The sequence below is a fragment of the Sinocyclocheilus rhinocerous genome, unplaced genomic scaffold, assembly GCF_001515625.1.
Source record: "Sinocyclocheilus rhinocerous isolate Xijiao unplaced genomic scaffold, SAMN03320098_v1.1 scaffold19, whole genome shotgun sequence".
NCBI classification, from domain to species: Eukaryota; Metazoa; Chordata; class Actinopteri; order Cypriniformes; family Cyprinidae; genus Sinocyclocheilus; species Sinocyclocheilus rhinocerous.
In genome coordinates this window covers 761243-782729 of record NW_015638975.1, presented here as the reverse complement: position 1 = coordinate 782729, position 21487 = coordinate 761243, and the positions used below count along the sequence as shown (strand labels likewise).

The 21487-nt window shown below is 39.3% G+C and overlaps 1 protein-coding gene across 4 annotated transcripts in view; it reads right to left on the bottom strand.

Moving 5' to 3' along the window:
- LOC107750495 (E3 ubiquitin-protein ligase Arkadia-like) overlaps positions 1–21487 on the bottom strand; it is a 49795-nt gene that overhangs the window by 16043 nt on the left and 12265 nt on the right. For all 4 annotated transcript variants that reach the window (XM_016565885.1, XM_016565887.1, XM_016565886.1 and 1 more), the window contains exons 2-4: positions 20000–20988; positions 11990–12116; positions 985–1142 (exon numbers count right to left, since the gene is read on the bottom strand). In XM_016565885.1, coding sequence (XP_016421371.1) covers positions 985–1142; positions 11990–12116; positions 20000–20906 — 1192 coding nt within the window. In that variant the 5' untranslated portion in view covers positions 20907–20988. The remainder of the gene's footprint in view (positions 1–984; positions 1143–11989; positions 12117–19999; positions 20989–21487) is intronic.

Below are 21487 nucleotides of genomic sequence, written 5' to 3'. Positions count from 1 at the left end.
CACACACACACACACACACACACACACATACATATATATATATATATATATATATACAGTGTTGCGCCACAAGGTGGTGGAAAGGGACTGTCTTTGAGTGAGTCTTTAAACCGTTCATTCAACTACACGTTCAAAAAGGCGGATTCATTCATTCAAAGAGAGACATAATGAAATACGCTGTTGAAATCATTTTAACTTTGAGCGCCACTTTAGAAGGCTCAGCTGACCAGCTATGCGTCGGTGCTAAGACAGAGATTTCGCTTTCCTTGGACATGACAACATATTTTCACAAATATACATGACTCGGCCTGGAGGACAGACGCAAGTAATCGCACGCGCTCAGTCGATCTCTCTCTCATTCACTGTCTGTTTAGGCTTAAGTGCAAATCTTCGGAGCCTCTGTACAAATCAGCATGGTACACATTATGTTATCATTACTAACTTGTTTAATATTCAGTCCACATTCATGAAGAGAAAAACGAGAAGGGCATAACCTTACGAAAAAACAAAACACGCAAAAATCGCGGTTGCTGCGGTTCTTGCATTCCTCTGCGGTTTGCTCGTCAATAGCGCGGTATTGCGATATTGCGGTTATCGCGACAGCCCTAGTTGTTGGTGCCCATTGGCTTCCGTAGTAGGAAAAGTTATCGATATGGGTCTATATTGAATGATTAATTGCTCATACTCATGTCCACTACTTTTTGCATTTAGTTTAAGTAAGCATTAAATGATGGCAAAGGTAAAGTTAATCTTTAAAACATTAATAATTTAATATCACTGTTAAATGTAATCTTTAGCATACCTCAAAATTGATATATATTTTTCATATTAAACATTATATGTATATGCCGTGATGCCTAAAATAACTAGTAGCATTTAAAACAACTGATTTTTTTTTTTTTGTTTTTTTTTTTTTGACAAATTAGTATAGAATTTAATATCTGTACATCCCTAAATGTAAATGAAAAGCATAGGTTTCCTCACCGTCCTCGTCCACGGTGAGGTCCACGACCTCTCCAGCACTCTGTCTGAGTGGCTGGATGACGGTGGACAGGCGATGCCGGCCACGTCCCTCCTGAGCTCGGCTCTGGGAACAGCTGGGTCCCCAGTGCATTCTGCCATTGCTTCCCACTGAGCGTGGCCTGCACAACACACAGATGACAGTCTACATTAACACAACTGTAAAACTATTTGAAAACAATGCCAAAACTCAATTGGCCAATGATCGGTCATGGTATGAATGACTGGTAAAAATGGTCGATTGAGGAAAGAGAAGATGTGCTACAAAAGCAGACCTTTGTTTGTGGTCTGGATTTTGTTGTTTCCAGTGAGCTGTAGCAGGGCATTAGAGCAGCTACTGGAATGATCGGCTGGAACGTAAATAAGAGGCAGCTGACATGAGAGCAAGAGCTCTTCACACAGACACACACATTATAAATCTCTGAGAAGATATGGCACACTAGTGCCATGTGAGCATAACATGCACATATTTCACATATATACACAGAACTATGACTAGTGTAATACACAACACAAAGAAAAAAAATATTTCACAGCATAACATGAAACAAACCGCACAATCAACAGAAACAATAAGCTAAACCACCACCAAACACCACAACCTGTCATGTGATCTAAGACCTTTGAGTAGAATGCATCTGTAAAAACTTTCATTTCAGGATAACAAACTCTGGAAAAAAGAAAGAAGTTGTGAACATGAGAGGTATTTTGTTTGAACAAGAATCCAGAAGAGGGCCACTCCTCAAAGCCTGAGCTCCCTGGTGTAAACAGTGTGAAGGGAGGGGGAGGGGCGTGTGCATGGTGAAAAGGGAGGGGCTTGTGTGCAGGAGTTCTCAAATGCAACTTTGTCAAGTTCTGACATCATTAGCTTTCATTAGAGTCACACTACAGGTATTACAACACTAATTAGTAAACCACTACATGCATGATTCTGCTCCAAACATTACTTCAACTGGCTTTTTGTTTCAGTGTTAGAACAGCTGCATTTTCTCCTCTGTTTCATGTAAATCATGCTCTCTTGTTCAGTCACTATTACTTGCTCACATTAAGTCATATTGGCATCCACACGTCAGTTTTTGGAATTGAAACTGTATTTATTAACAGGTTTGATTCTCAAACAGTCCTAATTTTAGCTATTACTGTCTATACCCATGTCAACCATGTGAATATCACCAGCAACCATAGAGAAAATTAAAGACTGCAACGTCCATAACACAAAAAAAACCCAGTCAAATCCATTCGAGATGTAAGTTCATATCAAATCTTTATTTACAGTTACATTTATGCATATGGCAGATGCTTGGAATTGAACCAATGAGAACCGATGATACCATACTGTTTGAGCTGCAGAAAATTATTAAGCAATGTCAGCTTTAAATGTTTTTTTTTTTTTATTAAAAGTATGTCCCATTTTGAGGCCACAAAATCGCTCAGCTCAAAGAGCAAAACTCAATCTAAAATATGTGGATGACACAAAGCTTAATTTCAGTCTCTGTGTGTTACCAGAACCGCACATTAATTGTCACTATTAGTAATGTAGTATACAACACAATGTGAAAATTGTAATGTTTAGTAGTGTGTTTCTGAATGCTATAAACTCCTGGTCTGTAGAGTTTATTTTCCTCTGGAGAGTTTAAGCAACATGGCGGTTTTCCAAAATTCCAAATAAATTATTCTGGAATTCTATAATCACTCGTGGAATTCTAGCCCTCTGTGCGGATTTGATTCCATAGGAGGGGAGCATTGGCCCCGGCTGCCGTAAAGCAGAGTGTGCCAGGGAATTGAGTTGTTCTCCAGGCTGGGATTTAGCGGCCCCAAGCCCCTGTGTCTGGAGAGCAGGGAAGCCCCCTGCCTCCCAACCCAACACTGGTGAGCCCGTTAACCACAGATTGCATCATTAATTATAAATCTCTGAGAAGATATGGCACACTAGTGCCATGTGAGCATAACATGCACATATTTCACATATATACACAGAACTATGACTAGTGTAATACACAACACAAAGAAAAAAAATATTTCACAGCATAACATGAAACAAACCGCACAATCAACAGAAACAATAAGCTAAACCACCACCAAACACCACAACCTGTCATGTGATCTAAGACCTTTGAGTAGAATGCATCTGTAAAAACTTTCATTTCAGGATAACAAACTCTGGAAAAAAGAAAGAAGTTGTGAACATGAGAGGTATTTTGTTTGAACAAGAATCCAGAAGAGGGCCACTCCTCAAAGCCTGAGCTCCCTGGTGTAAACTGTGTGAAGGGAGGGGGAGGGGCGTGTGCATGGTGAAAAGGGAGGGGCTTGTGTGCAGGAGTTCTCAAATGCAACTTTGTCAAGTTCTGACATCATTAGCTTTCATTAGAGTCACACTACAGGTATTACAACACTAATTAGTAAACCACTACATGCATGATTCTGCTCCAAACATTACTTCAACTGGCTTTTTGTTTCAGTGTTAGAACAGCTGCATTTTCTCCTCTGTTTCATGTAAATCATGCTCTCTTGTTCAGTCACTATTACTTGCTCACATTAAGTCATATTGGCATCCACACGTCAGTTTTTGGAATTGAAACTGTATTTATTAACAGGTTTGATTCTCAAACAGTCCTAATTTTAGCTATTACTGTCTATACCCATGTCAACCATGTGAATATCACCAGCAACCATAGAGAAAATTAAAGACTGCAACGTCCATAACACAAAAAAAACCCAGTCAAATCCATTCGAGATGTAAGTTCATATCAAATCTTTATTTACAGTTACATTTATGCATATGGCAGATGCTTGGAATTGAACCAATGAGAACCGATGATACCATACTGTTTGAGCTGCAGAAAATTATTAAGCAATGTCAGCTTTAAATGTTTTTTTTTTTTTATTAAAAGTATGTCCCATTTTGAGGCCACAAAATCGCTCAGCTCAAAGAGCAAAACTCAATCTAAAATATGTGGATGACACAAAGCTTAATTTCAGTCTCTGTGTGTTACCAGAACCGCACATTAATTGTCACTATTAGTAATGTAGTATACAACACAATGTGAAAATTGTAATGTTTAGTAGTGTGTTTCTGAATGCTATAAACTCCTGGTCTGTAGAGTTTATTTTCCTCTGGAGAGTTTAAGCAACATGGCGGTTTTCCAAAATTCCAAATAAATTATTCTGGAATTCTATAATCACTCGTGGAATTCTAGCCCTCTGTGCGGATTTGATTCCATAGGAGGGGAGCATTGGCCCCGGCTGCCGTAAAGCAGAGTGTGCCAGGGAATTGAGTTGTTCTCCAGGCTGGGATTTAGCGGCCCCAAGCCCCTGTGTCTGGAGAGCAGGCAAGCCCCCTGCCTCCCAACCCAACACTGGTGAGCCCGTTAACCACAGATTGCATCATTAAAACATCAAAACAAAATGATTACCAACAGGCTTGGAGGGCTGAGGGATTCTCTGGAGACCAGGGGAGTGACTCCAGAACGTTCAGTTTCCTTGTGAACCTGTCAGCAAGTGCGTTTACATGCACATCTTATACCCGTTATGCTTAATAAATCAACAATATGTAGGTCATGTAAACAACTTAAACGGAGTTCTATATATCAAGTAAAGCAAAATAAATTCACACACAGATTTCTGCCCATTACCCCAATTTAGTTCTGCTTTCAAACACTTTTTCTGTTGTTCCATCGGCTTCAACGCGTGTAAATCTATTGATGTTCTGACATACCTAGTCATCTCAACTTCACATTTACACATTCAAATAACTGACTGCCTGTGTACAACAAAATACTAAACTAGATTTGTTATTCTGTTGCTAATTTGAAAACATTTAGGGGAGCAGATCAGAATGAACGGTGTGCTCTCAGCATCAGTAAGTATTCAGAGCAAAAAGAACTGACTATTACAAAAAACATCCTAAGGCGCTATCCAGAACATTTGTACTCAAAAGACAAATAAAACAAACACACAAGAAACAAATCATAAATTCTATGTCACTATAAACACTCAATGCACAATTCCTGCTTCTTTAATTTCCCCTTAGGACCAACAAAAGTGCAAATTGCATGCATTAAAAAAAATCCATAAAAATAATACATAAATGGGGGAGGGGGAAGGGGAATTTATAATCTCAAAACTGAAACATACAGAAACAAAGAGCTGTTTAATATATAATGCTTTACTACTGTGCTTGTGTAAGATAAAATAAAATATAACAAATAAAAACCTACATACATAAAAACAAATCAATTCTACTAGGGTTGTGCCGATAGACAATAGCATTGTGTATCATTGAGAGTCAGAGATATTGCCTGCGGCTGATGCCTTTGATGATATAGCAAGAGGATTCTTATTATTATTATTATCATCATCAGGCTAGTAATACTATCTAATTAATTTTAGGGCTTATTTGTTCCATTATATTTCTTTTTCCGCGTTTTCACAGTGTTGCGCATTATAACCAATCACACATGATTATGTTGAGCTTATGAATAGGGATGCACTGAAATGAAATTCTTGGCCGAAGCTGAAACCGAACAAAATTAAACACTGGGCTGAAGGCTGCATACCGAACACAGAGTTTTTTTTCCCCCATGTATTTTGCCAAAAAAAAAATTCACCATTGCATAAATTAAAAAGCCAAAATGTGCTTTTTACTGTTTTGTCTTGCTTTTCAAAGAAAAAAAATAAATGACAAAACAACAATTTAAAATATTTAACACTTAACATTTTTAACATTCTAGCAGACACTATACCAAACAAAGCACAATTTAACTTAAAATTAATAAGTTAGTACAATAATAATTTTTGCCCATCAGACTCCCTTCTTGAATCAGGCATGCATTTTTTTTACTGTACAATTAAAAGCAGCCTCATTGAAGACATGCGATGCAGTCCTAAACAGTCTCTGGCTGTCGGTGCTTGTAATGATTTTTGCGTCTTTCTCCGACAGTTTAAATGCTTCCACACTGCTGACGTGTGTGCTGCATAATAAAGAGTGCGCGCCTCTCACTCTGCGCTGGTTGCTATTTGATGGCGTCATATCACTGTTCGGTACAATTTATATGGCCAATCAGAGGCCTTCAGATGAGTCATCGCTGAAACAGCGGAGTTTTGTTGTTCAGTGCGTGCTGACTGAATTCTGACTCGCGAATTCTCTCATCATAAACAACAAAGTGCAGATGTACTTGCAAGACCCCCTTCTTGAATCAGGCATGTATTTATTTTTATTTTTTTTTAACTGTACAATTAAAAGTAGCCTTGCTGAGAAGAGATTTCTTTTAAAACATTAGAAAATATTACAGATCCTAATTTGAACACTATGTGTGAATGTTATAATAAATGTATTAAAACAGAGCTGTTGTAATGATTATTATCATTATTATTGTCTTACTTTTTATTTTATTTTACAGAACAACAGTAAAATTACAATACTACCATTTATGAGTGTTGATAAGAGTTCTTGCTTTTTCTCAACTTTTATTTTGGCAAAAACGCGCAGGAAGACCTCAATGCTTATTTTTGTTGACAACAGATTTATAAATGAGTCTAATTACAAATACGTCGTACGTATCGCATTGTCACATGCCTTGTAAAAATTCATAAAAAGATTTTCCTCGCGCTTTGGACTTTGAACCCTGGTTAACAAGCAGATCTGCTGCGAGTTCGTGCAGCGCTGTCAGAATACATGCAATGCGCGCGTGTATTAGAAAACGTAACGTTCTGCAGTTTATTTACTAATTTCGCGATTTCAATCATCATACAGTAACCAGCAACAATCACCCCTTCCTCTTCTCATTGAAGACATGCGATGCAGTCCTAAACAGTCTCTGGCTGTCGGTGCTTGTAATGATTTTTGCGTCTTTCTCCGACAGTTTAAATGCTTCCACACTGCTGACGTGTGTGCTGCATAATAAAGAGTGCGCGCCTCTCACTCTGCGCTGGTTGCTATTTGATGGCGTCATATCACTGTTCGGTACAATTTATATGGCCAATCAGAGGCCTTCAGATGAGTCATCGCTGAAACAGCGGAGTTTTGTTGTTCAGTGCGTGCTGACTGAATTCTGACTCGCGAATTCTCTCATCATAAACAACAAAGTGCAGATGTACTTGCAATGTAAGTACAAAAGATTTATTCATCATACAATGTAAACAGCTTCACTGATTATAACGGGAGTGTTTTTAAAGTGTATAAACTCGCGCTAGATTGAAGTCAGTTATGATGTTTTTTGGTAAAGTAAATGTTCTTTGCTCGTTTTCTGTAGCTACTTTTTGAATAACTGAGGAAATGTAAGCCTTATGATTAGTAACTTACAATGTTTCTATTAAATTGTTATCATGTTAAATACAAATTCAGTCATATTAAAAAACATTAGGCTGCTTTTAGCCTTACACTGGAGTTGGTTCACTTTTTGGCAATGAAACCAAGTAAATAAATAAATAAATTAGCACGGTAATATTGTGTATTGGTGAACTCACAGGACATAGCACACAATAGGACAATATGAAAATTGAGCATATCGCCCAACACTAAATTATACATACTAAATATTACATACAATAAAAAAAAACTCTACACTTAAAATCTTGCCCAAAATACCCAAGACCCCAAGTTCTTGAGGAAGTTTTGAGAGTGTCGAATCAGACGTGAGTGCTGGGGATTACCTGAGGCTGTGTGCGACACTGCTCTTTAATTGGCAGAATCACAGGCAAAGCCTGTGCTAATTACCCACAAGCAGGCCTGGGATTATTTTGTAAATTATACCAGCATGGCATTTTGAGTCTATGGTTGGGATAGACTCTGTAAACACAGGAACTTATAGGGTGGTAACCGGGATGGAGAGGAGGTAGGATTATTTTGGAATTTTAGGTCTTTGTCCACGGTGCCTTGTTTGCAAACGTATTATTGGAATTCTTCTTCCTGTACGTCTCAGACAAGTTTGCAGTGGCGGGATCAACACAAGCCAGCGTAAAGGTCAGATGAGAGACCCTGTGCAGAATTTGAAAGGGAGTCTTGACATTTTTTTCATTGGATTCCCTTAATAGCCAGCCATTTCTTTAAGCAATACAACAGAACAGGAGTCCATGCAAAATGTGTCAAATGCCTGTGTGTGTGGGAAGACGTCTGCCGAGTTTTGCAAGCTTCTGCATTTGAAGACAGTGTACTGTTGTGAAATGGGGGAGGGGTGAACCGGAGTCGCTTCAGAGGCTCGCCAGCCAAGCAAGTGACCATATACAACCACCAGATAGCATCTTCCATTCCAGTGCCTCAGAAACAATTTCAGACAAGACAACATCATCATTTGAACAGATGAAGAGAGGTTTTCTGATAAAATCTATAATGCAAACATACAGATTTGTCTGTAACGTTGCCGTAAGCGGATGTCTGCCACAGCTGCTGCCTGCTTGTGCATATTGTGGGTTCCATCAAATCTGACCCCCCTCCTCTGAATTAATAGTCCATCTATCTATAAAATTTCTTCATGCTTTCCCTCATCTGTCTCCATATGCACTATAAACAAAGGATCTTTGAGTGGAAGAGCTTCATTGCTCATCCAGCTGACCTTAGACACCCAGAGCCCCTCCTCCAGCTGAGAAACACTCTCAGCATTCTACTGCAAGCCCAGGCACCTCAGGGAGATTGGAAAGATTAAATGAGACCACTCTCACTACATAACACACATCCAGTTCCTGGAAATGCTTTCCATAGGCATGAGTTTAGACTAGAGGAAGAGAGGAGTGAAGAGAGGAAAGCAGAACAAGAGGGAGGCATATGAGTGAAAAAGAAAAAGAACAGGGTTAAAGAAAGAGAGAAAAATACTCAAGTCAAATAACCCTGTTGCCCTATGACAGTGTGAAGAGCTCTGAAGAAAGTCACGTTTCATAGCTGAGCCTTCTTCAAAATATGTTTCTAGAGATGGATCTGGATAGTCGACTAGTCATCCAACAATCGACTATTCGATTTATAAGGTTGACTAGTTTATCTAGATCCATCCAGATGTTTTAATGTATGAACATGAATCTGAAGATGCCTGGTGGATTTAGGGTTTATGAAATGCGTTTTATTTTCTGGATTCCATTAGAATGGTTTCATTAAATTTCAATAATCAAAACATCTCTAATTAACTGATTTTATTTTATTTATTTATTTTGTCTAAATAAAAATAATAGTTAAAACTAAAATCCCTCATTTTAAATAGTAAAAGTTAATTTAGCCTCATATTACACATTAATAAAATGTTAATGAATGTAATGTAATAAATAACCAACAGGCAGCAGAAGAGCAGAAAAAGTGCCATACCAGTCTAATGTGTTGTTACTGAATGGTATGGCCAGAAAAGCCAATTAGTTAAACATACAGAATAGCTTCAATGTTTTTAAAATGCAGAGGTCAGCTGCCTGCTCTGCCAATAGTTAGAAATGGCACTATAGTAAGCAGTGTTTAATAAACAGCTGTTTTTCTAAATTCTGCTGAGGTGAAATTCAGTGCAGTCATGTATCGTGATATGTATCGTACCGTGGCCTCTGTACCGTGATACGTATCATATCGTGACTTTGCTGGTGATACACAGCCCTAGTTTTTAACATAATAGAATGTAAATAAACAACATTTTATAAACAGATTATGTATTTGATACTTCGCATTGGACTACATCTCAAAAAACAAGTGCCTTGTCAACTCTGTTATTTGAGAGGTAGCACTCAAATCACTTCACAAACACACGCAAAGCATTCGGTAGAGACCACTTTATCACTGTATCTGCCTTGCTAAGAGTGAATGCAAACTACACCTATTCACACTGCTCAAATGTGCACTCACAAAAGACCCCCATTTTCCTCTGACCTTGGCCACGTGATGTTTTCCTGAGCTGTAAAGCCTCTCCCTCCCCCTTCACTGAAGTCTTATCCAAACCACAGCCGACACACGGCTTGCAGATCAGCATTCAGTCACAAACACACAAGCCCACATTCCTGCACATTATCTCTCATCCTAACTCTCCACACTAAAGTCATATAACGGCAGGACCACATGATTTCAGCTGCATTCTAGTGCTTTTGTTTGAAGAGGGATAATAATAGTCCTCATGACCTTTAGGAAAATAAATGAGGGAGCTGATCTTACTGGTGCAGAGAAAACAATGTGCAAGTGGAAGAGGGAAAATCTAATTAAACACACACACAAAAACCTATAGAACTGCTCACTATATATCTGGCCAACATAAGCACAGACAGCAAAATCAGCAGTCAAGACAGTCTTCCTCAAGCTTCTCTGACAGGATGTGCTTTCTACACCCAAACACAAGCACATGGCCGCCAGGCGGGGCATAGAAACGATACACAGCCCTCATCAGCTGTAAGGACAGAGGAAGCATTGGTGTACCTTGTCGTGATTTTACCAGTAAAGAACATGAGTCTCACTCTGTAATTGTATGTATATTCTCCCACTTTAGTTGCTTCTATTTTAAAACATAGAAGGAAAATAGAAATATATGGGTAAAATCAATAGAAACAATACTTCTAGAACCAAGGCTGCTGAAAAAATGGGCAGGTACTGTTGCTTTCTATAGTATTATGTTATTCTGAACATATCCAGCAAGTGAACAGACTGGGCTGCACATCAGTGCCTGACAGACCCACCTGCTTTCCTGAGACCAGCACATTGTGGCCAGCATGCATTATAGCTTTACAGCTGGCAACCATAAAATCACTTACTAATCTTTGTGTGCATGTTAAATAAACATCCCTCCAGGCTTGACTGACTGTGAAAACTTGTGTTTCACCTCACTCATGCTGTCACAGAGGTTTACGGGCTTCCGTGAATGCTATGGGATAAAACATGCAAACATGCACCAGTGAATAAACAGCCTGAGGAGTTATTCATCAGGTCCTGAGAAAGACAACCACACCACGATCAACCTCCAACACACGGCCTACGATGATGACAGTTCGGGATTCGACGGGCTCAACTGAATGACTTTGCTGGCAGGCGTATGGTGGCGGCCAGCACTATTTCTGGCAGCGGTTAAAAAAGTAATAGAATAAAGCGATGATTCTCAGCTCGGGAACAGACGCCTCAACAACAATTAGGAGAGAAGCGGGACAGCGAAACCAAATCAAGCAACGGGAAGAGAGGGGCGTAGTTCGGACAAAACCATATCAGATGTAATTGAGTTCAGAGCTTCTATCAGATTTTAAAGGGGAAGCCTGCTGAGAGCTCCGTCTGACATAGTTTGGGGGAACCCAGCCAAAATACCGGAGGTTAGCGTTTATTAAATGGATATGTCGTGACGCAAACTGAAAATCGAGTCTACAGGCAAAGTCTCGGCTCTTCTGTGAACTCAATGGAAATCTTTACAACACTCAAGCCGAGGCACTGAAGTTCTTTTCGCAAGAATGTGGGAACGTCCTGCAGGTCATAAGACCCCCCCAAAAAAAAGAAGAAGAGAACCTTGTTTGATTTTGGTCCACAGAAAGACAAAAAGTGGGCATTCTCCATGATATGGGGCTCATCCTTAAAGCACACAATGGACCCTTTTCATATTTCTGGGTTTCTAAGAAGCTGAAGTCGCCGTAGTTGGGTAAACTTCTTTGGCAATTAATCAAGTATTTTTTGCGATTCCATTTTCTCAAACAGAAAATGAAAAACTCCTGTATGATTTACAATGCTGATGACCAATGAAATGCGTTATAACAGTTTGTGAAAATGGTCCATAACAGCTGGGAGCTCAGTGGAATGCCTTCAAAACAAAAGAGAATGCCATCTTCAAGTCTAAACCCAGATGTGCCCTCTCATCTGGACGAAGCAGTTCCTTACTGGGGCCTTCAGTGAGCCGTAAACAGCCATGAACCTGAGATGAGTTTCATATAATGCCATGTGAAGATCTTTAAATATGCTTCACCAGAAGTTTAACAGCTGTCCTCTGCAAACATTACAACACTTGCTGAAATCCAGTTACAAGGACATATTGATGAGAAATCTCACCTGAAGGCATCTCCAACGGTTACGATCTCCACTTCACTGTCCGTGGAGGTGACGTTGATCTCCTCGCTGGCAGGCACTGCAGGTGCAGGAGTCGCTTCGATCACAACCACGTCCTCATCCAGGACACCTGATTGATTACATGGAAATTAAGCTCATTAATGCTAACATTCAACTAACAATGCACTGAAACCTACTTGTATACAGCAAATACTCATGTTTCAGATCACAATTATGGATACTGATACATGAAGATGAAGAGATGCAACTGAGCCAACAAAAACTCATTTTACTTCTATGGTATATTTCCACTATTCATTTAAAATGTGTTTGTAGAATAGCCTGAACAAATCCATGATTTCAGGGTCTCTGTTATTTACATGATACTTGCTGCTCTTTTGCTTCACATGGCCTTTAACATGTTCTTTTGATAAAAATAACACTGAATAAGATAGACTAGTTGGCACTCTGCCACCTAGAACAAGATAGTTCATTAATGAGGTGACTGTGATGGGAGAATTTATTGAGAGTATTGGGGAGATTATGAGGAGAGAAAAGAAGAAGAACACCTGCAACAAGATCACTGGTTACAAACTGTATGAAACTGTAAGCTGCCAGTGAGATGGTCAGATGTTCTGCAGGCATCTCGACTTTTTTGGCATTTGGAACTCTGCGACCTGAGTGTTTCTTGACGAGAAGAAAAGGCAGATTCCATGACACTTCCAGTAGTAGGCCTACACCAGAGCAGGTTTATTTATATAGCACTATATAATTCAATACACAATACTAATTAAAAATGCCTAATTAAAAAAAAAATAATACAACTATTTAGTACAATCAGTTAGATTAGAAATGCAAATGCTAAATCTATAAATGATTCATAGTCGTTTATAGCATGGAGTTGCTAACATCAGGTTTTTTTTTCTTACAATTATCAAACAGAATTGCAAAATCAAAAATAGTGCATGAAAATATTAATATTAATAATAATACTTTTTAAACATTTAAGTCATGATGGTTCTAAACCTCCAAGGCCCCTTATTTTGTTGGACTAATAATGAGATTTTTTAATTCTTGAGGCCTCTAGTGGGCTCCGGCCCCAGGCTCAGAACCACTTGTTTAAATCACTTAAGGGCAGGTGGTTATTTCATTTTGCACAGAGTGAGCAGATGTGCCTATGTGCCTATCTATTTACAGTCATTTTTTGGTCGAACCTCACCAAAGCATCAAGCTTTATACAGGTACACAAAAATCATCATATTCCCAACACAGCATAAAGTGAAGTCTGTATCTTACAGCTTGTGGATTGTGGCTACTGAAAATCTTCAAATCACATATGATGATGTTTGCTACCACAAACACATCCAAAACTTGAATCAGTGAAGGGCTTCTCTAGTAAAATGTTTATTTTTAAAGTATATCCAACATACACCTATATTTAATGTCCACCAGTATCCCTGCAGGTTTTATGACGGGAAGCACACATATGTACTACCATCAGAGATCAGCGGTCATCTTCTCCCTCAATCTGTACTTTCATAGTGTTATCTGAGCTTCCCAAGTCTTCTGAAAGCTACACTAGGCCCCACTCATTGATCTAGAGCAGAAGCAATATCAGCCTCAGTAGCTACAGCTGTTTAATTGATGATGGTTTGGTGCAGCAGTGGAGCCAACCAATGCTTCAGGCAGGCGTGCTTATGTGTGCGCCGGGGAAGCTAAATGTAGGTCAGTAAAAGATGTGCCGGCACAGGCTTGTGTAGTACAATCACTCATCTCTCTTCTGATTGGCTCTGCTGCTTGACTTCTCATTCCTTCTTTAACTCGAGCTCTGCCTGGATTTGGTGTCAAGAGGCCCAGGGTGTGTTCAAAATAAAGCTCACAAGCATAGCTGGTACATGTCTTGGTGCGACTGACAAACAACTTCTACTCGAGCTCCATTTTCTACAGAAATACCTGAGAGACATCTGAAAACCTTTGATGTGAATTACAGTAATGCCATGACCCTCACAGTTTTCAATAAAAGATAAAACAAGACCTAATTGAGCTCCAATTCATGCTATCAGTCTTCCTGCCATAATTTCAAAAAGTATATTAATTTAGGCTTTTTCGAACTGCAGTCAGGCTCAAAGTTGTGCTTCTCATCGTGGAACTAGGTAGCATATACACCAGTTTCACTATACACTGAATTCATTACAGCAAATACACAAAATAATGTTCTTTTTAGCAGCATCATATGACCCCTTTAAAACAACTCTACTTCCGCTCTGTAAGGTCGTTGTGTCAGGCATGTTTGTGCACCAAGGCAGAAGCTTGTGGCTCGGGAGATTCAAAATCATTCTCTGGGGTGTGTTGTTAAGGTCGGCTCTCCCACTGAGTGCTGCTGCTTAGCACCCCGCTCTTACCCCGTTCCCCACGCTGCCCACAAGAAATGATCACACTACCAAACATAGCTACAACTTACAGCAGTAAACACACAATCATATATTCTTAGTGCACTACCATTCAAAGTTACAATTCTGCAATCCTCTGTGAATGTACTATCATAAACAGGTTCTTTGTAAAAATGCCTCAGTCAGATAATTAGACTATATGCAAAGTAAATGACAATGTCTTTTGGTTCGACACGCATGTGTAATAAACAAATGCAGAGTTGTTTTAACCACTGCATATGCTTAACTTCTTTGTGTGTTGAATGTAATTTGAAACTCAGAGTTTCTGCCCTAGGAGAAGGTGATGTTACAATAACGTTTCCATACCTCATGTTCAGTATATATTTAATATCAACATTTATCGTTGTTGTTAATGTATTTTTAAAAATTAGTGGAGGACAAAGAGTGAGCCGCTGCAGGAAAAGTGCATGATCCAAGTTGTTATAAACTGTATGCTTTATGTTAAGCGCTTCAAACTAACTCATAAGCACACAGTTTAAAAAAAAAAAAAAAAAAAAAGGGAAAAAAGCAATTTTATGCTTTGTTTCCCCCCCCTGCTGTACCAAAAATGTACAGAATCATGAATGCAAAACAGCAAAACAGAGTTACATACAAAACCGTCATGTTTTTGTACCGTTACACCCTTAGAAGTGATGTAACATTGGCAGGCCTCCTCTTACAGAACTGAAGTAAGGAATGACCCATGAAAACCTCTGGGGGGCTGCTCTGATCTCATCCACTCATTTCCAATCAAAATCTCTACTTTCCAACCCGATAACTCTTAATTAGATTTAGTGAGCTAACTCAAAAACTGATATGAAACGTAATGTTTGTGTTAAAGATCAACCCTCTACACTGCGAGTAAATCACTCGCATATGCGACTAAATCTTCACTCTGAGCGACTATATGACGTCTAATATTAGCCAATTGCTAATAAATTCTCAGATTTTACTCGCCAGTGTGTGAGTTGGAGGCTAAGTATAAGTTTAGCTCAGATATATTTTCACTCGCCGAACACTCTCTGACTGAGCGCATCAGTTTCACTCTCCGCCAAGCGATCTGTGCTGTTTTTCAGTTCATCTGAATGGATGTGCAACGCACCTGTATTTTTAATTCTAATTCCTAAAGTTCTAGCATTAAATAATATTGATTATCATATTATAATGCTTGACTGACTGATGTTAAGAGTGTACTTTCAGATATTTATAAAACTGTGCCATTCTACAAACAAACATATAAATACATATATATATATATCAGTCTGGCGAGTAAACAAAAAAATTTACTAGCCAATGGCGATTCAATTGCCAAGGTGTTCGTAGAGGGCTGAAGATCGAGAAATTTGGAGAGATTATTGGATAAGGATTTTTAAAAATAATTCTTTAGAGATTGTAATCACAAAATACAATTTCTAGCCAACAAAATACCTTAGAGCAAATTATTAGAAAACGCTTACACACAATTAAAAAACAACAACATAAAATGTGGTTCATTTCTATGACTTTTCCAGGTCTGGAAGAAACTCTAAAACTCCCAGATATTTCATCTCAACCAATTTATCTGCCTCTTTTGGCTGCTACCAGTATTTATTAAGTGTCTTTGAGTAGCAGCAGACTACTCACATGTACACCTGTAAACATGCTGGTGTGGGGGAGTGGCAGGAAGAGAGAGAGAGAGAGACAGATACAGAAACAGAAACAGATGAAGCACTAGACCACTAATTATGTATGGCAGATCCTCCTCTGATGCATGCTTAGCTGCAGATATTTTAAACACATTTTAGTGGTTTTATAGGCATGATGTTTGTATGTTCAATCAAGTGATTCAGATCTCATTGAGAGGGGAATGTGTGAGGTTTAGATAATCTTTCTTGGTACGGTAGAGAGAGCAGTGGCAGAGTGCTGGTTAAGGACTTGCTGTTGCTCAACAGGAAACTCAAACATTCTGCGGCATGTAACACACAGGGTGGCTTGCTGATGCACTTCTTCCATTTTATCCTCTGTAGCTATCTTTCAAAAACAAAAATTATGGCCATAACATAATAGTTTCATTTAAATATGCACAGTAATGACCAATAAATATCCCTAAAGATTCATGAGAACTATAAAACACAACTAGCCCTAAGAACAGAGCTCATTTGTAAAAAAAAAAAAAAAAAATGCATGCCTGAAATAAAATGGAAAAATAAGTACAGTATATTTGAAACTTTATTTACATGACGTTTAAAGAATGCAGCTCATCACTGTGTTTAAATCTACTTTGCCACACTGTCTTAAGAGGGACTGTAGGAAAGAGACTTGCATAGATCTACAACATAGAACTCAACTCAAATTTTTATGAGGGCTGAAAAAAATACAATCAAGGACAACAGAAGTAAAATGCAAGAGTTTGGCAGGAAATGGATCTGCTGACATGCTGTTTATGCTTTCAGAGACTGCATGTGAAAAAAAAAGTCCACATAAAACAAACTTTCAGCAAAGAGAGTATGAAAAGATACACTATCGTTCATAAGCTTGCAGTCAGTCACTTGTTTTAATGTTTTGTAAGAAATCTCTTATGCTGACCAAATCTGCATTTATTTGATCAAAAATACAGTTAAACACTACTACTGCAAACTATTAATACTGCAAACAAATTAAAACAACAGCTCTCTACTTTAAAATGTACTCCTGTGATGCAAAGCTGAACTTTCAGCAGTCATTACTCCTAGGTCTCAGTGTCACATGATCCTTCAGTAATCAATCTAATGTGCTGATTTGGTGCTCAAGAAACACTTCTTACTACTTTCACAGTTAAATACAGTGTTGTGATACAGTTCTTCAAGATTCTTTGGTGAAAAGAAAGCTAAAAAAGCATTTATTGGAAACAATAACAACGCATTCTCTCCCAATAAAACTATTACTTTCTTTAAAAAAATCTTACGCACTGCGGGTGTCCCGAGTTCGGGACCTTTCCCAATCCCGCCCCCACTCTCTCTCTCCTGTCACTACACTGTCCTATCTAAATAAAGAAAAATAAATTCTTTATTCTTTCTAAATAAAGAAAAAAAAACTAAATCACAAAAATGCCCAAAAAAAAAAACAAAAAAAAATCTTACTGACTTCAAACTTTTGATATATAATATACAGTATATCATTATAAAATATAAACCAATGGTTTCAGTCTTGGATGCTGACTGGTCAATACAGTGTTCCAGTAGTGATTTACTTCACAATTACAATAACAAATTTGACTTGTTCACCCACCCAACACTGTGGATCATAGTGAATTGTGTAAGTATAAAAAGTTTTTAATATACAAGTATTTTAGTCTTTTAATTTTTAATACAAAAAGAATTTTCAGATTGTTCAGGAAACAAAGAATAGCAAATGCGGTCACTTTATTTTAAGGTCCAATTCACTATATTAGCTAATTAACTATTAACTCAATGAACGCCTAATTGCTGCTCAATAATGTAGTTAAGTTTAAGTATTATGTTATATATTTTTTTATCAAAGTGGAAATCACTTAACTAAATAATGTTAACTTAACTGACTGCTTCACTTCCACTTTAAGGGGCGGTCACACTGCACTTTTCGTTCCATTGACTTCCATTTATACTCATGCGAATGTGTCAGACCGGAAACGCAAGCCCGTGCGAAACGTTTCACATTTTACTGCGTTACAAAGTTCAAGCTTGGTGAACTCTGGCCTGCGAATTAGTGGTTGACCGATATATATCGCCAAGGCCGATGCCAAAAAATAAGTTTTTCTGTTTGGCCGATGCGTTCGAGGCAGGACGTTTATTTTGACGGTGCACCGGACTTTTATTTTGACGGCGCTGAGAGCGGCAGCGCCTGAGCACACAGTGCTCACATTCTCCCTCTTGTTCGCCGTTAACAGTTCTGTCTAATATGGAGAGAAGTCCAATGTTTTTTTGCTTTGCCCCGAAATGCAACAAGTCTTCGGATGGAAGATGCTCGTTTTATCGCTTTCCTACTGATGCGGAGACTCTGGGTTCGTACCATAAAGTAAACTCATGATTATTCCATGTAAACACCATATTTACCGGCTTTACGTGGTGAAAGTGAAACTTTAACGATGCATAGTGCTTAAAGCCACGTTAAAGGGTTAGTTCACCCAAAAGTGAAAATTAATTACTCATCCTCATGTCGTTTCAAACCCGTAAGACCTTTGTTCATCTTCGGAACACAAATTAAGATATTTTTGATGGAATCTGAGAGCTGTCTGACCCTGCATAGACAGCAATACAACTGAAATGTTCCCAAGTGCAGAAAGTAGCAAGGAGATCTGTAAAATCTCACACGTCACACGGATACGCTGTTTTTGTTCAGTTCAAATAACAACAACGTAGGAAACAGATCCGGCGTGACGCAGCTGACACAGAACAGCATACGCTGTTTACGTCCAGCTGATACTCTCCAAAATGGAGCTACAGGGTGATAAATTGTTGAATAAAGTTCTTTGCACACAAAAAGTATTCTCGTAGCTTCGTAAAATTACTGTTGAACCCCTGATGTCACATGGATTATTTTACAGATCTCCTTGCTACGTTTTGGACTTGGGAACATTTCAGTTGTATTGCTGTCTATGCAGGAACAGACAGCTCTCAGATTCCATCAAAAATATCTTAATTTGTGTTCCGAATATGAATGAAGGACTTACGGGTTTGAAAAGACATTTTTGGGTGAACTAGCCCTTTAAAATTAAATGTTTACAGGCACATACAGCTGTTATAGATTGAGGATTTTCTAGAAGCAAGAATAATTTTGTGTACCCTCCCTAACAAAATGATTGCTGAAATGTGGTACTTTATTCACTAAAATAAGTTTAATCTTACCATATCCAAAAAGTATTTAGGCTTCAAAATTCATAAAAGTTATATTATTTTGTGAAGATTATCTTGATGGACAAAACGTGTACGTTTCATGAACTATGATTGAACACAAGAGCTTATTTTTTGCGGTATCCAAAAGCCTATGGAAAAATCCTAATGGCTTTTTGTCGAGGGAACCAGTGTGATGCTAACAGCCAATCAGCCTACAAAGTGACGTCATAGTTCCCCCACTCTATTCGCATCACGTGATACCATGTGTCCAACGGCAGATCGATACGTCAGAGCATGACCTCCTAAAACCGCAGCGCTGCAGGAAAGTGGAGTAGATTGTATGTTTTTACATTTTAGATGTGTTATAATTTGTTACGTGTTGAATTTAAGTTTTTTAAAAGACGCTGCACCGCGTGACGTCATATCACGAACGTTGCAGCATGCGAAACAATTTCACATGCTCAAAGTCTAGTGTGACTATGGCTTTCTGTAGGATTAGGGATGTAGAATATGGTCATGCAGAATATGTGCTATATAACTACTAAACAGCCAATATGCTAGTAATGTGCATGCTAATAAGCAACTAGTTAATAGTGAGAATTGGTCCCTATACTAAAGTGTTACCACAAAAGCTCTTGTTCAAACCAAACCAGGCGTGAACTAGCAGTAAGCTCTTTTTGTCCTTCCCACAACTTCCTTTAAAAAGCACTATGTAGTGATGTTAGGTTAAAGGTAAATAATAAAACGCGATTTACCTGAGGCCACAGCGGCAGTGCTGGCTTGGCTGCTGCTGCTGCTAACATCTACGTACAGCTCATCCTCTGCCTCAGTGGAGGAAGGGGAGGAGGAGTCAGAGGTCAGCACCTCACTAGAGCTGCTGGTACTGTGCAGGAGGGCGTACTTCTTTCGTGCGATCACTTCTCGCTTCTTCCTCTGCAGCAGTAATCGCTCCTTCTGCTTTGGAGTCCGCTGAGCCTCGCCTCCTGTCCCACCCTTCACAAAACGCTTCCTGTGCAATGACCTGCGTGAGCTGAGACACGGAGGTTTCACATGATTGCCTTCCGGCTCAAGCCGTGCCCACTTGTGTGACCTGCTGGCACGAGTCCGGGCGACTAGCGGCCGCATGCCTACTGCCGTGCCAGTCCCTCCTCCTGCACTCCCAGTGGAGGCCGAACCGGGAGCCTTGAGCTGCTGCTGTCTAACTGTCATTGACCTGCTGTCCTCCTCTGAGCTAAGAGTGTCCGAGTCACCAAACCGAAGGCTGGAGGAGGGCGAAGAGGCACAGTCACTCAACGAGGACTCTGGGTTCCTCTCGTCTTCACTATGTGTCTCTAGCAGCATGGGCCTGTGGTGGGGCGGAGTGAGGGCTGCCTCACTCACTGGCGCTTCCTTCAGAGAACAATATGATGGCCCAGGCTGCTGGCTCTTGCGCTTTTTGCGTCCCGACAAGCCTCTTTCACAGTCTCTGCGACCTCCGGCATCCCGTGAAGGCCGGTGTCTAGTCTCGGGACATAGCGGAGAAGAGAAATCACTTCCTGCCTTGCCAATCACCTCCATCTCAGCAGGGAAGCTCTTAGCCGTCTCCATGGGTTCAGGGTTAGCCAGAGGCCCCTTCAGGGGCTCCTGCTTATGTCGTGCATCAGACGGAATCTCACTCTTCATTGCGACTAACCCACAACAAAGTGCCACTGAGGCTCAATACACTGAATCCTAGGGTTCCATCGGAGATCCAGCAATCCTACAACTGGAAAACAGAAAAATAGGCAGAGGATGAGAATATTGACCCTAAAAGACCGAAATGAATTATTTGAACAACAGACCAAGTCAAAGTTACATAAACAGACCAATAGAACAAAGTTAAACAAATAGCTAAACAAAGAGGTGAAGAAGCATTTCAAATTTTTGTCAATGTTTAAAACATTTGTGCTGCTTAATATTTTTATGGAAACTAGGGTTGTGGCGGTGAGGAAATTTTCCCACCGGTTAATCGACGTGTGACAACACCGATAATACCGGTATCACCGTGGGGGCAGGGGCGTTTCCTCTTTTCCTCGCTTTCCTTCGCTTTTAAATAGCTTGCAAAAGCGGCGTGCGCATTTTACTTTCACTTTCAAATAGCGGCAATTCAGCGTAAAGCAATTATTCGGTTTTAGTTTGTTTGAATTTTCCCTATTTTCCTCGCTTTTAAATAGCTTAAAAGCACCGTGCGCATTTTACTTTCACTTTCGAATTAGCGGCAATTT